At 44.6% G+C, this 20,830-nt stretch overlaps 1 protein-coding gene across 1 annotated transcript; it reads left to right on the top strand.

Moving 5' to 3' along the window:
• The first annotated feature begins 1,312 nt into the window (after positions 1-1,312).
• LOC8029799 (WW domain-binding protein 2) lies at positions 1,313-18,408 on the top strand. The gene is made up of 8 exons (XM_029969703.3): positions 1,313-1,548; positions 3,861-3,963; positions 5,846-5,984; positions 7,773-7,865; positions 9,335-9,481; positions 13,153-13,404; positions 15,670-15,794; positions 18,066-18,408. The coding sequence occupies exons 1-8, from the start codon at positions 1,493-1,495 to the stop codon at positions 18,114-18,116; spliced, it is 966 nt and encodes a 321-aa protein (XP_029825563.2). The 5' UTR covers positions 1,313-1,492; the 3' UTR covers positions 18,117-18,408.
• Positions 18,409-20,830: the final 2,422 nt, after the last annotated feature.

The raw sequence follows: 20,830 nt of genomic DNA, 5'->3' as shown, positions 1-20,830 counted from the left end.
TCCTTGGGTAATTTATTTTTGCAATAAAAGAAAAACTTTTTTGTGTGTGTGTGTGTGTGTGTGTCCGGGGGGGGGGGGGGGGCATTTTGCTCGCTGCCCAAATGGCCCAAATATTAGACATGTATCACGCTTCACGTCACTTAAAAAGTGACGAAGAGAAAAAATAAACATTTTATAACTTCGGAGAAAGAAATAACATTGATATTATTTGCGTTGCTAGTTCAGTGGATGCTACTGGAGCATTAAAATGAATTTGAGGAAAGTAAGCGACCACAGATCGGGCTCGTGTCATTTCTGTGCAAGTGCATTTAGAAATAATAATAAAAAAAAAAATACTTAGCTGTAACCACAAATGTATTTGAGCATGCAAAGTACACTATAACTAGGGTGTATACTTTCCGATGTTTATTTATGACGAAATCGGCGGATGTTTATCGGTGTTTATTTATTTCTAGAATACCGGTGCTTTTCGCTGAACCCCCTCGTGCAGACGCGAAAAACGGCGATTATCGGGGTAACATATGGAAACGACCACTCAAGACTAGAAACAGTTGATATTGCATTTACATCTCTTAGTTAATCTCTTTCACATTTGATTATTGTAGTATATGCACGCATACATTCCTATGCTTGTGTCTGTTACTCCTTCCTGTTGACGACGCGCAAATTCGAGAATGCCCGCTCAACATTTGCGCTGGACACGGGAAGACCCAAAACGTCCAACCTGGCTCGGGGCAGTACTGGCCAGTTGTGACTGGCCTCTCTGACCACTGATAGTGATCTTCAAGGTAGGTGGCTTAGGAGGACTGCTGACCTTGGACAACAGTGGAACGAAGCTACTGTCCTTCAAGAGTTCAAGACGTGTTCAAGACCACGTAGGTATCCCAAAAGAAAGACAAAGTGCAGGATTCTGGGTAAGATAATGTGTTTGACGGAAGTTTGCATAGAACGTTTTCAGTGAAAAAAAAAAAAAAAAAAGACAACACATTGCTAGGATAAAATATTTAGAAACAGGTGTTTTTTCGCTTCTAATGACTTTTATTTCCGTCACCGACGGATGTTTATCGGTGTTTTTCAGTTAAAACTGGGAAGTTTTAACCGAACTTTTTCGTTGAAAGAACCAGTGCCTGCTCGAAAATATGAAAAAAAGCGGTGTTTTTCGGTTTCAAACGATCTTTATTTTCGACACCGGCGGAGTTTTATTGGTGTCTTTCAATTAAAACCAAAAAATATAGAGCCTGCCTTAAAAACTCGATGATAAGACGCACTCGAACTGTATTTGTGCTGCCACACGCATAGTTTCGGTTCTTTTATTTTCGGTTTCGGTACGAAAGGGGGCGTTGTCGGCGATCAGACTGGTGGCCATTTTTTCCCTGGTCCGATGCTGCAAGTTGCGAGATTGGCGATTGGATACGTTGTACCGTCTCTGGAAGCGCAGTTTTGGTAAAGCCAAAGAAATCAACGGCCACGTACTGATCGAGGGACCCTGAAAATGTCGTTAAACACCGCCCATGCACCGGGCGGGGTCCTCATCTTCAATGGAGAAATGTAAGTGTATGACAGCGCATAACCTTTCTCCCCTACGGTCCTGTGTTACGTCATTTCAAAACCATACCAATTATTTGAGCGTCATTAACTAAAGAAAGGTTCCGGGTACTGTTTGTTGGTATTGAACTTATCCTTATTACTTGAGAAGCTCGAAAAATCTTGTGAATTCACCAGCTAGATCGTTATCCTCAGCTATGCCACACAGGACATTACTGATCGAGCAATATTGTACTTCCGTTTCTTTTTTTTTTGTTGTTTTGTCTTTTTCTTTCGTCGCACACTTGTATTGGCAGATTGTTTAGTCAAATACGTGTCGTTAGAGGCCTGGGTATTTGATTTGCGCATATTGAGCGAAAAAACGAGAGTTTGAAACTACGGCAACGTCGAAGCGACATGAACGATCATGAGAATGCAACAAGACCACAAGACCTCCAGTTGTCATCACGGCGTCTGTAGCTTTCAGCGGTCAGTTGTCGATTGAGGGAAATACACCGCTATCTGCGATGCAGTAGGGCGTCAGGAAGTTACATGATATTGGGCAATGCTCTTGACATATGACTGCCCCGGCGTGAGAATTTGCTTTATCGCTTCGTGCTCCGCGTAAGATCACAGGCTACTGTGATATAAACAACCTCCTCCTCCTCCCCTCCCTTCCCATATTTTTTTCCCATATCTATATGTGTATATTTTTACCACTTAGTTTGTCGTTTGATTAATAGTTGGTCTACCTGAACACATCTGTTATGAACACGAAGGACAACAATTATTATTGGTGTTATTTGACACAGATGTCGCTTTTGTAACTGGTCTAAGTGTCAGCAGGACTAAACATTTTCTTGTATTTTGTTAATGCGGAGGGCAAGTCGTCTGCTTTTTGCGCAGGAGTGGCGCTGACGTCAAAACGACGCCAAACTCCCATTGGCTTTGATTGAAAGGATTGTGGGTGTAGACCTCAATGCTGGGTGCCTTGAGGTATACCCACTATTTTCCTTGATTAGCCATTATGAGCCTATGGCATTCTGACATCATTGCAACCCCTGTGTAAAAAACAAACTTGCACTCCACAAAAAAAAATAAATAAGGAAGGAGCTTTTTACAAATTTTTATGTTGCAGAGATTCCGTAACATATACAGAAACTACATTTTGGGAGACTCGTGTGCAGGTTCTTCAGTTTTATTCAATTGATCAGATTTGGCTACTTGAGAGGAGATGAATTCCGCTTTTCCCCACTTTGCAGCTGCAAATGGGCCTCCTTAAAGAAAAGCCTGTCTCCATGAAATGCGATCCTACAGGTGTTGTTCTTGAATACAAACATTTAAATAATCGCAAAGAGATTTAAATAGATTTCCTTGCGAGCTCTCATTAGGGAGAGGAGGACAAGCTATATATCTTAATGTAGAGTATGATGATAACGCTTAATCGTTTCGTTTTGATAGAGAGTGACTCAGACCTTGACTGCTACTTTTCTTTAATGATGCTATCGTTTCAGGGCCATTTCAATTAGTTCTTTAAGGCCGCTGCTGCTCATCTGTTAAAGGACAAGGCCATTGGTTTGTTCGCTTATTAGGTTTTGGTATTTTAAGCTGGCCCTTTTTTAGCAGTGTATTCCGCAGGCACCTTGTGCCCGCTTCCCTACGCAATCGTTTTGGCTGCTGGAATAAAAATGTTTTGAGGTTTGCCCGCAATTATGGTTTCCACTATTTTGCTTCGTTTGCTTCACATAACTTTGCAATACCTTCATAATTCTGTTCTGTTTCCATATGCCTGACAGCCTTAAGAACTGGATTCACATTGCTAATACATAATACAAAAGATAGTCTCCACACACTGTCGGCAGCATGTTCCTTCCTCACATGACTGTCCTCTCACAATGATCGTACAGAAACTGTCTGCACACATGTTTGAAGCACACACATCGGCGAAGCGAATGCGCTCGAAGACGCCCGAGGCATCCACAGCTACTTCTGTCCTCTTGTCTGCGGGACTTTGGCATAAAGCCGAACGGGGTGAGACACACATGGGAGCCAAATTACTGCCGAGGTTTTCCCACAAACATTTTGGAGTGCGAGGCATGGCATATTTTCCATTTCCCTTATCTTTGAAGCACCTGTATGCCACATATCGTCACTTGTTGTCTTGAACCCCGTTCAAGCCCGACGAGCAGCCAGAAAGGAGTAAACTCTCGCCCGATATTTTTCCTTTCCGATTGAGAGGCCGCATTATACTTTACAAAGGCCTTACGAGTCTTTATTTTTTTTTCCCCCTCCGAGTCCCAGCAGCATTGAGCATTGTGCGCTTCCGTTGTTTTCAGCATTCTCCTCTACGTCGATGGCGTTGACCTCACTTTCGAAGGGCAAGACGCACGCGGCTTTGCGGGCACCAAGAAAGGACGACTCTATCTCACCACTCACAGGGTGAGCATTTTGGGCCCGTCGTGAAATGTCGCCGGCGTTCTAAAAAGACTTTCGGCGGCGGCGCTAATGCGAGATGCTCATCTACCACGCAGGTTCTCAAACTGGGCTCCTTAGAACCCAGGGATAGCCAGAGTTCCTCCAGCTCCAAAATTTCCTCGACCATCCCTGGCCCTTGACTAACGTGCGCTTCCAGTTTAAAAGGGCTCTAAACCACCTTCAGAGATAGTCTATCTATGACCCTAACTCAACCTGTGGGCTCTAACCATCCTAAGAAACTGAACATTACACTCGTACGTGGTTGATCTCTCTATTAAGATCGGTATAAATGACTGATTACTTTGGAACCATTGCAGACACCAGGGGACGTCGTTGCATGGGGAAAGGCGGGGCTGTGCCCTTTTTCTTCCGATGGCACCATCTGGTGTTGATCTTTTGATACCAATTTTAATGGAGGAATTGGCCACAGGTGAATGTAATGTTTTGTTTCTTAGGGTGATAGAGACCCTAGATGGTGTTATTACCATACATAAACTATCGCAGAAAGTGGCTTAGTGCCCTTTTAGCACAGTTTTAGAAGATCAGACAGACCCCGGCCATTATCTTCATTTTTGCTTAGAGTATCTGTGAACTTCTGCTCTATTTTTTACTGCTTTAAAGACAGATCACGCTTGCAAAATGAGAACTCATCTGTATGAACTGATGCTTTCAAATACTTGTTTTCGTTTTTTCGGCATATGGCTGAAGAACAGAATTGGCTACCGTAAAATACTGAGCATGCGCCCCCCTCGTGTAAGCGCCCCCTCTCATTTTATGAAAATTAAATATTTTTGTGGCCGCCATCTTTAATGTTACTCCTGAATTGAGTAAGGGCCCCCTCCCTATTTTGATTGGATAATCTCTAAATTTGGAGGGGCGCTTGCTCGTTATTTTACGGTACCCGTTAATATTTTGGTGTTTTCGAATGCCCTACGTTTTTCTATATTTGTTAAACGAAAGTGATTAATGCTTTTTTTCTTACGTTGTGATTTTGTTTCTTTTATAGTAAAGTTTCTTAATGCTTGGCTATTTGTATGTGTAATTTTGTATATTTGTGCCTTTATTACTTTTCTGCAATAATATCCTGTGGGCTCCACAATTTTAAAATTAAATAAATAAATAAAATGCTGAGATTGGGCCAGGTTCCCTGGTCGCCATCTAAGGAATATGAGGGTGTAGAGTGACCATACTCCCCATAGTTCAAAACGGGACATCTCAGGGAAGGGTAGGGTGAGGAAAAAAATACAAAGTGGGGTACAATAAATCGTGACAAACTGAAGAAAAAAAATAAAAAAATTCCGCTACCTTTTAGTTTACCGTGAAAACGCACACTTTTCTGGGGCTATTCATTAAGTAGTTGACTACACAAGCACCTTTCTTACCCATTCTGAAAAATCTAAACATGCGAAATATAGTAATATAGAAAAGTGCCCTATACACACAGTTCTGTGCAAACAAAACTTATTGGCAAGTGGAATCATAAAAAAAAGCAAAAAATCATACTTTTTTTGGTATAAAATTCTTATACTTTTTATTGTAATACACTGTCATGAGCAGTCATTTTTTGTTTTCTTCTACTCGCCTGGTACTAATTTCGTATGCAAGTTCCCACGAAAACGGGACATTTGGCTGTATTCAGACAAACATCCCGTTCTCGTGGGAACTTGCTTGCGGAAACAGCACCAGGTAAGTGACGGGACATTTGGCTATTCAGACGAAATGACGGGACGGTAGAAATGGTCCTCCAAGGTGAGACCGTCCCGGCCAAGACGGGATGTCTGGTCGCTCTATGGGGGCGAGATAAATAAGTTCTAAAACCCCCGTTCCACCGATCGATTGGTTGCAGATGGTCTTCACAAACAAGAACACCAAGGACGCACTGCTGTCCTTCAGCTTCCCTTTCTTCACCGTCTCCAACTTGGAGCTGGAGCAGCCCATTTTCGGGGCTAACTTCATCAAGGGAAAGGTGAAGGCGGAAGTGAATGGTGAGCAGTCTTGCACAACATCACTCGAATAAAGAAATTGATTACAATTACTCTTGGTTAAAAAGCATTCAATGAGAATACTCAATTACTCCAGATGAAAAGTAATTGGTTGTTACTAGGGCTGGGCACTTGATAGATTACCCTACCTATTAATCAATGAATGCTTCGATCGCGAACAGTTGTTTTAATCGATTAAATACAAGTAAACATTTAACGCTTTTGCCAAGCAGACATGAATGAGTACACCTGTATGAAGGCAAACTTGTGTGAAATTTTGACCCTAAAGTAAACTGTAGGGGTGAGATTTGCAACTCCAAACAAGGTGGGGAAGATTATACGTGCTCCAGCCTCTTTAATGCTGTGCGACTGACTGTTTAGCACAGCAGAGACCATTGGGAACAGTCAAAGGAGTTTGTTATTGCCGGAGAATATCAGCAAACCTCTTCCGTGGCTGAAGTAATCATTTGCGAGTGTGTGTCTCTTTTGACTGTTATCGACTACACATCGAGGTTGATTTAAAATCCGCAATTCTACATTTTGCCGTTTATCACATATTCAGCAAATGCAAAAAATGTAACTCACTTTTCTCAAAATTATTAAGCGTGGGAATGAATGAAGCTGAATAATCAATTAATTAATCAGTTAGGGGTGGGGAGTAATTGGGTAAAACTTTTAATCGATGCCCAGCCCTAGTTGTCGCTTGGAAAAGTGTCCGTTGCTTCTCCGATTAATTAAGATTTTTGAAACAACGAGAGTTTTTTGCCAGTTGTTCTGTTCTTTTGTTCTGTTCATTATTGGATTAGAATCACCAAATTATGAACCTGCAGTTATCATCTTAAACCACAAATTTTTGTAAATCATCATCCTCCTGTTGTCGAAGAATCTCGCTCAAGGATTCCTCGGTGAGAAACTTGTACGAACAAAAGGTGTCATTAGAAACTGGAGGGAAAAAAAAAGTAACGGTAACAAGTAATTTGAGTACTTCCGAAAGTAATCGGATTACTGTTGTTATTACTTCCTAATTAATGTCATCAGAACATTATGAAATCACTCTGAAAAGTAACAGACTACAAATGATTTACTTGTCATGAGCACCATACAAGTCGGACGGTGAGCGAAGTGGCATCACCCGATTGCGGGGTCGCAAACCGTCCTGTCGGAACTCTGAGACTGCGCTTTGGGTCGGTCGTAGGGGATTGCCTTGAACCGGAGTGCTTTTAGAGCCTTTTCCCGAGTTCTAGAGACTCTTGTTTCGGTGCCTTCTCCCACATCCTTTGTTTTGAAGCGATACCCTTATACGGGGACACTCCGCAGACCTTGCTTGCAGGTGTTGGTCGTACTCTAGGAAAGCCACAGGAGAGACTTGCAGCAACGGACGTTGGTTCGATGTTGTGGTTGCTGCCACGTGAAGCAAAGTTTCACGCGAACGTGAGCTTTCAATGTCACGCGGTGTCGTGCGACGTCACCGTGTCGCACGATGCCACAGTGTCGCACGATGCCACAGTGTCGCGCGACCTGGCGTCACAATTTCTTGGCTAAATTTAGCGGGGAAATGTCTTCACTAAATTTTAAAGGGCTGCTCGTTAGATGCCCCGTCGAGTGCTGCCGCATATTCGTTGTACTCAATGGAATGTCTGAGCCGGGCAATCTTTTTTCTCGTTGGAGTAGTGGTCCCCAAAATCGCCAAGGAAGCCCCCCTCATAAGGTTTGGATTTTTAGAAATGGAAGGATGGCCATCTGTCCTGACATTTGGGACGGAACGCCGACTGTTTTTTTTCTCCCCCGCAGGAAACTGGACCGGGCAGTGCACGTTCAAACTGAAATTCATGAAGGGCGGTGCCATCGAGTTTGGTCAGGCCATGATCGAGGCCGGCAAGTGCGGTGAGTTTCTGTCTGCCCGCTCACATGCATAGAGAAGGTTGTCTCATGCACATGAATATAATTTTCAAGATCTGACTAGAACTGCCACTTGTACATCTAGCATCGTTGTGTACTAGCTGATGTTTATATTGTGTATCTTCCTTCTACCGTCTTTCAGCATAAAAAGGACTAAAATGTGTTCTCGACTTTCGCTTTTGACCCTGCCGAGTTTGATCATTCGGATTTCGAGAATTCGAGTCTGAGACCCAGCTAGACCTGCGTGTAAGATTTCAGCGGCCGATTTCAAAACGCCAGTTTATGGCATCCACTTGGTCGGGAAAAAAAAAATAAAAAAGGGACACCCTGAATTTAAAAAAAATTTATATGGCCTTTTAGGTTTTTTGTTTTCCTAGTCTAGTCTAGATTTGTCTTTAATAATTATACGTTCAAAGCAAGCGTCACAGCTATGAAAGAACAGTTACACTGGCGACTGCTCTCATGCAGACAGAAAAATTCAAGATTAAAACTTTTTTATTGTCTATATAATGGTGAAACTTGCATCGATAAAGAAAATTACATCCAATGTTCTTTCTACATGTCAGAAAGAGTTGACCATCAATACAAAGTTGCAGCTATAAACTCTTGTTGTAGATCATTTTTTATTTGAACTGCATCAGAATGGAACATGCTAAATGAAAATGTGTTTCTCTCTGTATTTTCATTGGAAATGTTTTTTGATAACCTCTCCCTGCAATAATGCATCAAAGGCAATGCAGATAACGTCAATAAGTAAACGTAAATAAATAGTACCTTGCAGATATTTTTAGCATTTTTTTGTATTGAGTTGTTAAGAAGGCCTTGTTTTTTTTGAGCACAGAATGTGTTTTACGGCTTGCTTCTAAGCATAGAGCCTCACGAAGCTGTAACAAAGGTATGTTAACATGACCGATACATCCTTTTCAAAGCCCGATCCGGCAACATTGGTGGTTGCCATTTCTTAGGCGCTGAGCATGCGATTGGATCCGACTCCTCACCGAACGCAGACGCAGTCTTGAAGTACAATACATGCTCAGATTGTGGGCCCAGCCAATGGTGGGCTCGGATGATTGGAGCAACAGTCACTAGATGGCGCACTCTTTTGGAAAGTGTCTATTGTCTTTACCGAAGAGTGCGTCCCTTGGGCCACCGTCCTCTCGCTCAGTAACCAGAAATCCTCTCCGCTGCACAACCGAGGTGCTTTTTGCCAGCACTGTTGTAGCTTGTACACACGTACTTGCGTTGCCGCAAAAACTTTGTCGCCCCAATGGTGGGAGGTGCTCATAACACACTGCACATTCTATGTTCTACGACTTTATTCATGAGAGTTTAAGAAGCATATACATATCTTCCCGGCACCTCCTTGGTTACTGCGTAAAAGGACAGTTTTATCTCATTGTCGTCTTCTTTGTCCGTGATGTATAATTTTCGTTGTTTTTTTTTGCTCACGGCAGCCTCCAGGTTCATGACGACGGACCCCCCTCCGTACTGCGCACCGACGGGTCCGTACACGTCGCCCCCTCCGCCGGCGTACATGCCTCCGCACAACGCCCAGTACGGCTTCAACGTGCCCTACAACGTGTTCCCGGATGCACCACCAGGTGGGGTTGTCCTCCTTGACGTTTGCTTTTGCTAGGTGGTGCAAGCCGGCGCTTGATTCAAAGGGTTTAGCCGTATCCATACATCCATCCGTCGACCAACCATGGTCACTATCAACAGTATTAGGTCAACTCAGTTGGGGAACTCCCGCGGAGGGGGGTGCACTCCCCGTCATGCCCGCCACCTGTCGTTGGAAGCGCCATCTGGAGGCTGCATTTCAAAAGTGTGTTCTTCGGATATGCTACGGTGAAGTGCCACCTAGACACCGAGTTTCAAAATTTGTGTAACTGTAGTTACCATAGGAGCAATGCCCTCCAAAAACGGCTCATTGAAGGACGGGAGGCGGACCTTGAGGGGAGAAGGGGGTTCTGCTTGTGGAAGTGGCGTCTATGGGCAGTTCTGTTACTGAGTTGATCTAACAACGTTGGTCACTACTGGTAAGGCTGGTTAGCACATTTGCCTCGTGAGCATGCTTGAGTGCACTGCATTTTATTGTGACCGCTTACCATACTGCTGCTATCTATCAACAGCCTCGGAACTCTTCCGTTTTGCGTATGACTAGACTGAAGGTTTTGCAGTATTTGAGAGATCAAATCTATGCACCATCTATGAGAACCGGTCGCCTGGGAGTGTAACTCCAGAAAACAACAGCGGCATAAGCTGCCAGAGTGAGCCGGTAGATGATACGTGCAGTCTCTTCAGCCACATTATATTTAACAGTTGAGTACACTGTACTTCCGGTTGTGTTTTAGGGTAGGCTGCACTCGTAAAATAACACGGCTGTGTGCACAGAGTGCAGCTGGTGCAGGAGGCACAGGTAAATCAAACGAGCCTACTGCGTCGTGCGCAATTGCGCGAGGCCGCGATTGACCGGCTCCCGATCGGGTTCGCCGTTTTTCCGACACGTCGTACGACCGGTCGGACGGTTGTGCATGGGTACGGCCCGACCGAGCCCCCAGTAGCCATCACCCGTCGGGTGGCACACAAACACTCCCTCGAGCACGCCATTCCGTGGTCGTCGATACGCTCGAACCGGCTGTCCGAGCGTGGATGCGAGGCTCATCCAAAGAGTGATTCCGCCGGGGCATTGAGAGGCTGCCCCGCATGTGGTGCAAGAACGTTCGGCTATGAAGGCAGTCGATTGAGAAGGTAGACATATGTACAAACCTTCGAACGACCGGTATCGGCAAGAGAAAAATAAATTGTAATCGGTATGAGACGTCCCTCGTAACGTTGTTCGAATAATCTTGAGTGCACAATGAAAAAATGATTCGCAAAAAAAATTGGTAAAAATGTATATGCAGGCTGGAAGTTTTTGCAGAGCTGTCATAAGCGGCTTCAAGGGAATTCAGCACACTCGAGCACATTAAAGCGTCCGAGGTGTAGCTTGTTTAGTGACCCAATAGTCGACGACGACTGAAAAACTCGAGAGAAGCTTTACCTCTAGCGTGTGCTCGTGGCCTTCTGCCGGGCTTTAGCTAATTGTGCAACAAACTTTTATCAAAGGCAGAAAGCTAGCACTCAAGGCAGAGCATTTTACTGAGGTAAGACTTTGCTTAATAAAAAACAAAAAAACTTATTTTTCAATTTTGCTCGTTCTTAATGGCCTGTTTTAGTGTCATGGATTTCTTGTATATAGTATGTTTGTCACTTGCTAGGGGTTTCTTTGTAGCCAGTGTCGGTGGCAATGTTTTGATGATTTGTTTCTTTTCGTTGACTCCACGTAGATTTTGTTTGAGCACATGATTTTTGTCTTTCATGTCCCCGTTTTTTTTTACAGCTATGCGGTCTACTTCAATCAAATCTTTTGCGCTATTGTGCGCATGCCTTCGGCTTGAATAGAACTAAAATCAACTGTTCATCTGGTTTTCCTAACTCTTTCGAAAAATATGAAGTGTTAGAAGGCGATAACTTTATTTTACTGAACACACAAAAAAAATTCTCTTATAAATTTTTTTATGAAAGGTCTCAGTTTTAGTTCTAGGCACGCAGGAATACGGGACCTCTCTGCCTTCCAAATTTAAAAATTGTGCGAGAGTAGCCTTTTTTAAAAAAGGTACAAATGCAAAATATGCCAACAAATAAAGAATAAGGAGCTGAAATAATATTTGTGCAAATTTTTATTTGTTTATGCATCTACTTATTCTTGATAACATTTCTATTAAATCAATATTAGTCGTGTGCGAATAGTAGTTGTTTTTGAACTCAAAGCGAATTCAAAGTGAATAGGTTTTCGGCCATATATTTTCTAATAGAATATTGAATAGGTAGCTTCCTTGAGCCCTTTGCTACTGTTGCACCATGCTTAAATGAAAACCCAGCTAAACTCGTGAAGGTTGTTCCTAAGCATCCACTTATCCATTTATACGCTAACTTTAATCCAACTATATTTACGGACTGACCTCGGAAATTTTGATGGCTTGGGATATAGCAAGTGAACAACAAATTTGACATTATGTTAAACTTTAGAGATGCCCAGCTATACCTAATTGAGTGGATTTACAAACCTTGTTATATGCAAATATTGTTACTTCAGTCTTGAAAATAAATAAAAAAGAAAAACAAGAAAAAAACATGACAAATGATGAATGCAGGTTGTCAGGACATCCCTGCCTAAAACATACTTTTGCGTAGCAGCCACAGTTTAATTTTTAAAAAACTTACTGCAATGTGGATATCAACATTCACAACATTTCCGTTTCTTTTTAAATACTCCAGGCGCGCGCATGCACCGTTCCGCTTTAAAAGTGTGCTCTTCTCGCAAGTACACATTAGACCGACCTCGCCAAGCGTTCGGCGCATGCGTGAGTCCGCCATGACTTTGGTTCGCAGGAGGTGAGTGGTAGTGCTCGAGATGATTTGTGCAGTCTCGTACAGTGTGCGTGCAGAGCTCCAGTGAGGTTGTCGCACGTGCAGAAAGACTACAGTTCCCTCGATGCATTGCGGCGGCAGTGGCGTAGGTGAACTGGCTGGCGAGATCGATCTATTGCGATATTCATACTTTCTCAAGTGTTGATTGTGGAGCGCTTTTCACCGAGCAACACTGCGCTGCAGAGAGGCAACACCCGCGGAGCTCGCTTCCCGCGGGTGTCGTTTCTCTGCAGCACACCCAGCTCGGCAAAAAGCACGCTCGACGGGGCTGTCCTGTCACGGTCGACACTTTGAAAAACACGAACGTCGCAGTTCATCTCAAATCAAATACTGAATAGCATATCGTTCGAAACGACTATTTCAAACTTCAACTATTCGCGCAACGCTATTAAAAAAACTTTAGTTACAAACATTTTAGAACCCACTTGATCAGTTTTCTCTTTCGAGCTCTTGCCCCACCTTAACCTTTCGGGACTGTCGCTGACTAGGGCTCCACTACAGTGCCCTGGAACGTGTTTTCGACTGGTGCGCTTAGCGTCCTGTCCCGCCCGCGACTCGAAAGTGGTCCCAAAGCGGCAACAAACGGCGTCACAAAAGCCAGTGTCCCTTTGTCGGATGTCATCACTTGAAAGTCGTTGCAATCACTCAATCAAGGAATTACTTTTTCGTACGCAGTAAACGGACCAGTCGGAGACGGGTTCCACGCACCATAGTTCTGCCATGCCGAGGCAGCCGGAACGCGTGGGAAGAGGACAAATTTCTTTCTCTAGATTTAACGTAGTAAACTTTGTTCGTACCACAGCCAACACGGTCTTCATGTCGGACATGCCGCCACCGTACCCCGGCGTCAACAGTCCCGCGCAGTATCCTGGCGCCGGCGGCTATCCGAATCCTCAGTCGCAGCCGGGAGCGGCCCCGATGGGAGGTCAGAATCCGTACAACGGCGCGGCGCCCGCTCCGGGCTTCTATGCCGGAGTGGCTCCCCCCGGCTACCCGGGTGGCCAGCAGCAGCCCGCCATGGCTCCCGGCTATCCGGCTCCGGCCGGCTATCCCAGTGAGTGATGCCGCCTTTCGAGCGTCCATTGTTGTTTGGAACGATCTAGCCGATTCTTGATTTGGATACGCAGGGTTTGATAAAGAAAATTAAACTCAGTTTTTTTTGGTCGACAAAAATAAGGTATGCGTCGCAGAAAGCTGAAACTCCCATGTTAATGAGACGCTAGTGGTGGTAAATAGAATGCAAAAGTCTGGGAACGTGATGTCTCCTGGATCGGAAGATAAAGCAGAAAAACAAAACTCCTTCAGGAGCCGATGTCCACTTAGGCCTATCGTTTGTCGAACCAAGCAGTATGGGCACGTGTGGAATTTGCCTATTTCAATGAAAAAAAACCTTGTGTGTATTTATAATCTTGTTTGCTCTCTTGCTGACACATTTGTTTTTCTTCCCCTAAAAATACCACGGGCACTGGCACATCATTTTTGGTTTAACGAATATTGGGCCTAGGTGAATGTTGGTTTACAAAGAAAGTTTTATTTTATGTTACCGTATTTACACGAATATAACCAGAGTGTTTTTTTTTAAAATTACGTGCTCCAAAATGCATTACGCATTATATTCGGAATCGAGTTCAGCCACAAGGTGCACGAGTCAGGAGAAAGAAATCCCTCCTACCATGAGATCAGGCGGGAAAAGGAGGGGGGGGGGGGGTGGGAGGCAATTTATTAGCTATTGAACCGCATGAAGGGGGCCATAGAAAGCATAAAAAGCAGTTTTATCGCTTGTGCGTTTGTACAACGCACGTGGAAAGCATGCCACGTGGGAATGCGGGCACTGGTCAATTTAAGTCAAGCCTGACCAAGCCAAGTCAACACAAGCCAAACCAAGACCACCGACCGTGCTTACGCAGTCATGCAACACGAGGTGTTTGTTTATGCGGAGGGACCAAAACAAGAACGAGTCTGATCGTGTATTAGGTCCAGCAGTCTTTTTTGTGCCTGCACATTTTTTTAGTTTCTGCTCCTTAGTGGTCTGGTGTTTGTGTGTTAGTGCTTCTGCTTCCTGCCTTGCTTTGCTTGTGGGCTGTAATGCCGATCACGCGGAAGCAAAAGGAACTACCAGACAAGCAGCGCCATGCTGCTGCATATCTACAAAGTTGCCAAGTGGATGGCAGACGGAAGGACCTGAGCAGTTAGAATGAGTGCAGTCAAAACATAAACTGACATTTCTTCGATTTCCATTGCCGTTTCACTCCTGCTACGCCCCTGAGTGCGGTAAATTTACACGGCCTCAACTCGCATTAAAATAGTAATAATATTTTTTCTTTTCTTTTTGCGGGCATCAAAACCTGCCCTCGCATTATATTCGTGCTTGCATTATATTCATGCAAATACGGTATATCTTTTTATGAGCAGGTAACGTCATGTTCTCAAACTTTTCCATTTTGTTATTACCGCTAGTGTTATATTTACATGTATGTTTCAGCTTCCTGCATTGTGTAACGTATCTATGAGGGCTGAAAAAAAAGGGCTTAATTTTCTGGATTGCAGGCTGTACACTAAGGTACGGCTTGTGAGAATAGTGCATGTTCTATCGCCGTGTTTTTTCTTTTGCTGCATTTTATGTTAGTAACTAGCTTAGTGCACTACCAATCTCAGCCTCCGGCTTCTGGTAGGCATTTTAAATAAAGAATTAAGTGAACATTTGTTGTTAAGCAGATGCATGCTAAATAAAATCAACTGTAAACTCATTGTACTAGGTGTGTTTCCACAGCAAAGAGTAGTTATTATATTAAAATGCTGTTTAATGGAACTGCTCTAGCGGGCGGTTTGGCATTTACGGCACAATTGCTGACCTCGAGATTTTTTGTGCTGTATTTATTACTCGCATGCTCGTCTATACCAGCACCGCCAAGAGTGGGAATTAGAGCTCATGAGCTCTAAATATGTGATGAAACCATCCAAAGGGAATTTGGCAAATGACGAGACAAAGTTTATGTAGACCTTGAAAAAACAGTCTGCACTGTGGCTATGATAATGGTGAAACGTCATGTTCGGTGCCACTGCGCAGTCTGTATTCGTCGGCCCAAGTGTATTATCAGCGGCGTCGTTTGCCGAGCTCCCTGTGCAGATTGCGGCGATGGGCTCACCCAAGTGCTTTTGCACTTAGGGGAGCCAATGCACTTTAAGAAATCAGGATGCCCCCAATTTCTTACGAGTACTTACATCACAATCTGTGAAGTGTAGTCGTGAAGATACGGTATACATTCCATTTGCATTTTTGTTTTTCCTTACGCTCATGTTCTGCATTTCGATACTGCAGGCCTCGCAGATGCCAAGGCTGCCGAGGCTGCGCAGAGCGCCTACTACAATCCGGCAAACCCCAACTTTGCCTACACGCCGTCGGCTCCGCCCGGCGCTTTCTACCAGGCGGGAGATCCGGCTGCTGTGAGTTGGGACTGCGTTCCGCCACATTGCTTAGCTTTTGCGGCAACCATGTGCTGTTCGGTAATGCACGGGGTGTTTGTACGAATTTATTTTAAAAAGGTCGTCAAAGCTATACCAGTGTGGTGTGTGCGGGCGAGTTATACAGCAAGGGGGACATAATATGGGGGGCCAATTGTCACGATAAGTCAAATAGTTAACTAAACGTTTTTAAGCAGTGGAGATAAACATGTTCTGATTAGAAACTTGCCGGGCGTTGTCGAAAGCCACTCAGTCGGTCAATTTGAGAAATTTTTGCAACGCACGGGAAGCACGGTGATGCACTAAGGTTATCACTTGTTCAACGGGTGTAATGCTGGCAGTGGAAAAACACAGATGATAGGAGACAAAAAACTGCACGGGTACTTTTTCGCACCACTAGTTTTGCGCCTGTTGCATGAGCGGTGACTCAGGTTTGTGACACTCGGAAGGTTTATGATTGGAGCCATATCCTTTGTCTTCAATAACTAAAAATTAACTGATACATTTTGGTTAATTTAACGAATGAATGGGACAATTGTCCCTTGTATTGTGTCCTCCTGGCCGTATGACTCACCTGCACAGACTGCATTAGTGTAGCTTTCACGGCTTAAAACCAGCAACTTCCGTGGTATTGCTATCGGTAATTGCTACGTTCAATTTACCTGCATCTTCTGCACGGGCTGAATTCGGTACACACGGCTATACTCGGTTTAAGAGTGTTGTCTGCATTAACACAGAACTGGAAGTGCACTTCCCTGCACTTCTCTTCACAGCACTACTCTTTTTTGCATTGGTGTAGGCTAGTGCAAGTAAATTGAACAATTTCAGTGGTGTGTTTGTCGGATGTTCACTTGCTGCAGGGTATCTAAGGGTCTGCAACAAGTGCCTATATATATTTTTTTTTTTTGTATGTGTCTTGTGCCCTCCCATTTTTCTCCCTCCCCCTTTCACAAGTCTGGAGTGTCGTGAAAAGGATATATGAATGGCTAGGTAGACAGTGAAATAAGGCAATTTATAAGTAAATCAATATATAACTTTAGTCTTGGATACTTTCTGCATAAAACCCCGAGTTCTGACTGTGATTGGATGTGTTTTGTTTACTATAGTCGTCGCATCAAGAAAAAAAGGTAGTTTTGCACATTATTGATGCGCTGCACAATCTAGTTCTTACAAGATTTAGTTGTCAAAGGAAAAAACAATGCTTTTGGCATTTCAAACGTGTATGTCTTTACAAAATAATGCGAATAGTGGTTGTGGCTGAATATTTTCGAATTGAATATTGAATATTTTGTCTAAGCCTCTCACTACTGTTCCACTATGCTTGAACATAAAACAAGCTTATCTCGTGATGGTTTTTACAAACTTCCATTTGTTCATTTATAAACTAATTTTATTTTCATTTATTTTTATGGACCATGAACTCTAAAAGTCTTGGGATGGCAAGTAAACGACAGATGGGACATAGAATTAAACCTATAGAGATACCTAGTTATACCGAATTAAGTGAATTTACAAACTTTTTTATATTCAAATATTTTTCTTCTATCTCGAAATTGAAAAAAAAAAAAAAAAAAATAAGCATGACTAATGAACAAAGGCATCTCTGCCTATCATATGCCCTTGCATAACAGCCACAGCTTTTTGTTTTACAATTTTATTGCAACGTAGACATCAAGGTTCACAAAGTTTTCACTTATTTTGTGCAACATCCTACTTTGAAAGTGTGCTTTTCTCCCAATCACGCAATTGCGATTTCATTCTTTTGCAAGTGTTGATTGCGTTGAGTGCGCTTCTTACCGAACATCGGTGTACTGTGGAGAAGCAACGCCCGCAGAAGCAAGCTCCGTGGGTGTCACTTCTCGGCGGTGCACCGGTGCTCTGTAAGAAGCACATCTAACGGGGTAACGCGCTGTGGTCAACACTTCGATAAATACTAATATTATCTCAAACTGAGTATCAAATAGCGTATTATTCGAAACTACTATTAGAAATTTTGAATATTCACACAACACTAGTATATCTTAATACAACAGATGAAAGGGGAAATAGGCAACATTCTGCAAGAGGCCGGACTTTTTCATACTGGGGCTCTTGATGTGAATACCCTACAAGTATCCTGACTACACTAAATATTAATGTGTGCTAGCTGGTTAAGCTTATTACACATTAATAGTGGAAAAGGCTGACAAGGACCCAGAGGTTGGGACTAAAGTACTTACATTTTGTGTTTTTCTTTTGTTTTTTCGTTTGCAGCCTCAGGGTCCACCACCTCCCTATGCTGAACATTCCAAGAAGAACAACTGAAGGCATAACAGAGGGTGTCACATTTCTCCTCCTCCATATGGACAAACCAGATATAACAGGAGGAGATACAAGTCATGCATGCTTCAGGACAACAAAGTTGACGGGAAAGAGAGGACGTCTGAGTAGCATGGAGAAGCTTGCTTCACGTGAACCAGCCTGGCTGCAGTGTTAATATATCTCTCTTGAAAGCACCGTTGGTCGTAACTTTTCTGTGTATCGTAGCAGTCGGTAGTGCCTGTTTTGAGATTTACTGCACTCGTTGTTGGAAATAAAGGCGTCTATTGTAGTTGAATATCGTGTTCCTGGCGTGTTATGTTTTGCACTGATGCGATTTCCGGTGGCTCATCTTTATTTGAAAATGCAGCGTACAATCAGACTGCTTAATTCTGAGGGATTGGGAGATGTTTTAAAATGACCACTCTATAAGAGGCTTGTTGTTCGATTTACTTGCACCTCCTGCACCGGTGCAGAAAAGTTTAGGGCGGTGTAGTTCCGGTTGTACCTCAATACAGATACCGGAAGTACACCGCCCTACACTTATTTGCAAGGGTGCAGGAGACGAAAGTAAATCGATTAAGCCTAAGGTTTATCCACATCCAACCATACAATAATGTTCCGGGTCATATTTTTTATATATATGCAAAAAATATATTTGAAAGCCATATTCCTGAGCTATATGTAAACGTTGAAGCTAATTTTCTTCCGGAGATATAAAATTTCGAAGCTCGACGCGTGGAGATTGCCAAGGCTTCACTGTGGCACACTTCTCAAAGAAATGAAATGGACCGGCAAAGTGCGTGGCCTCGCGTACCTGTGGTGCCATCTGCCAGGTGAGTCAATCTATCTGGTGTCCCAAGTTGCACGTGCGCGCAGCTGCGCCAAGCACTGGGCGGCTGTTCATGCTTGGTGCACAACCCCCAATGGCTGGTCAACGCTGGCCACGAGTTTGCATCATGGCAGCGTTTTTAGTGCGAAAGCATTGACTGTCCCATGGAGCGAACCGACGTCGTCAGCTCTGGAGCCACGCCAAACGGCCCCTTCCCCTGTCCCAATGTCTGTCGCAGAAATCTGATGGATAGGCTCCCATTGGCTGGCGTGCGTCATCTAAGAACGATGCTCCCATTGGCTTTCGTGCGGCGTAGTTCCAAATAACGCCACCAAAGAAGCCCTTTCCATGGCGGCGCAGCGTATGCAGCGGCCCGGTCGCCGGTTAGAGGTGTGGCCAAGGAGGTTAGAAGTACTAGGAGGGGGCACGTTGCAATATTGGTGAAGCCTAGTCATAAAAAGTTTAAACGATATTGTGCCCAACGTGACCGCAGATCTCTCTGGCGATTGGTGCGCGTGACATGTCACGTGTGAGATGGATGGTTGATTGTAGAAGGACTCCTTGCAGGCTTGCGCGCGCTCCGTCCGGTAGGTTTTATCAGATCGAAGTCTAGACTGTGGTGTATTCTAGTACCCCATAGCAAGACGAAGGCTAGCTACGGTCACGTGATGTGGTCACGTTGGCATGGTAGGTGAGGAGAGTAAGGAGGAAAATGAGAAAGAGGCGAGGCGTCAAGGGAGCATGGCTTGTGAAGGCTACACGGCCGACGTCATGCCCTCTCCTACCCTTCTATTCTCCATGGGTGTGGCGGTGCGGGCAGTGCGGGCCTGGCGGTGCAGAGCCCGCTCGGGCAAACTCCGTAGAGGGTGCGTGGCCGAGCTCAGCGGGGCGCGGCCACTTCACGAGAGCCGTGTAGTGTTGAACACCAAGAAGCACATCGCCGCCGCATGACACCTTCCAAGCATCTGAAGCACTCTTTCGTTCGTATAAAATGGTGCACTGCCTGCCGACGTCCCATTTTGCTAAAACTACACTGGCGCCACACAGCGGCATCCGCTTCCAAGGCCTCGCGGTTACCGCTCATTCACACTGGAAGCGGATCCGCGTTTGCAAAGCGGTGGCGAACGCGGTTGTATAAAGATCCAGTACAATTGCACGCGCACTTGATGTCATCGAGTGCGCGTGCAATTGTACTGGATCTTTATACAACCGCGTTCGCAACCGCTTTGCGAACGCGGATCCGCCTCCAGTGTGAATGAGCGGTAGAGAGCCGCTTTTGCTGCTACACCCCTTCTAGAACACAGCCGTTAGTTTCACACCAAAGCACGTACGTAACAGAATAAAAATATATATAAAATAAAAGAGTCGGAAGACACCTAAGCCCTTCTTATGAGTTGTGAGTACGAAAGCATGAATGTCCAATGGAACGCCGGGGCGGGCCACCGCCCCGCCCCGGCTGCCATCTTTGTGTGCTGGGTTGTGGAAGGCCTTCTGAGCACGCGCTGTTGCTCTGCTGTGTGGTACATCAGACACTGCGCAGGCGTCCACAGCTCAGTGACTCAGTGTTTTTCGCTCGGGTGATAAGCGATGCAAAGGTGCTTGTGCCAATATTTAGAAGTCCTCAGCCCAGCATGCGATCTCCTCAGGCCTCCACGTGCACGTTCGTTTCTTCGGAAAGCGAGAAAAACACGCGCCATACGCACGAACATTGGAAATAGAACGAGCCAGGAGCCCCTTTTTAAAAAGGGACTGCAGCCAAAGCTACTAGCGCAAGCTAGCCCGCGCTCCTGGCTTCGAGACATGCATTTCTAGCGCGAGCGCTCGTTCTGCGGAAGAACACTTCAAAGCAGCGACCTCGAGCTCTCGTGCTTGTGGCATTGGCTGCAGT

Source organism: Ixodes scapularis, unplaced genomic scaffold (assembly GCF_016920785.2).
Source record: "Ixodes scapularis isolate PalLabHiFi unplaced genomic scaffold, ASM1692078v2 PGA_scaffold6__148_contigs__length_123643588, whole genome shotgun sequence".
Classification (NCBI taxonomy): domain Eukaryota; kingdom Metazoa; phylum Arthropoda; class Arachnida; order Ixodida; family Ixodidae; genus Ixodes; species Ixodes scapularis.
This window is presented reverse-complemented; position numbering and strand designations above follow the sequence as displayed.

What these genes read in the sequence shown, in the direction of transcription:
- LOC8029799 (XM_029969703.3), top strand. Translation starts at nt 1,493, where the DNA reads ATGTCGTTAAACACCGCCCATGCACCGGGCGGGGTCCTCATCTTCAAT. An exon ending in GATCGAGGCCGGCAAGTGCG is followed by an intron (nt 7,866 to 9,334) that starts GTGAGTTTCTGT and finishes TGCTCACGGCAG; the next exon opens with CCTCCAGGTTCATGACGACG. An exon ending in GTTCCCGGATGCACCACCAG is followed by an intron (nt 9,482 to 13,152) that starts GTGGGGTTGTCC and finishes TTCGTACCACAG; the next exon opens with CCAACACGGTCTTCATGTCG.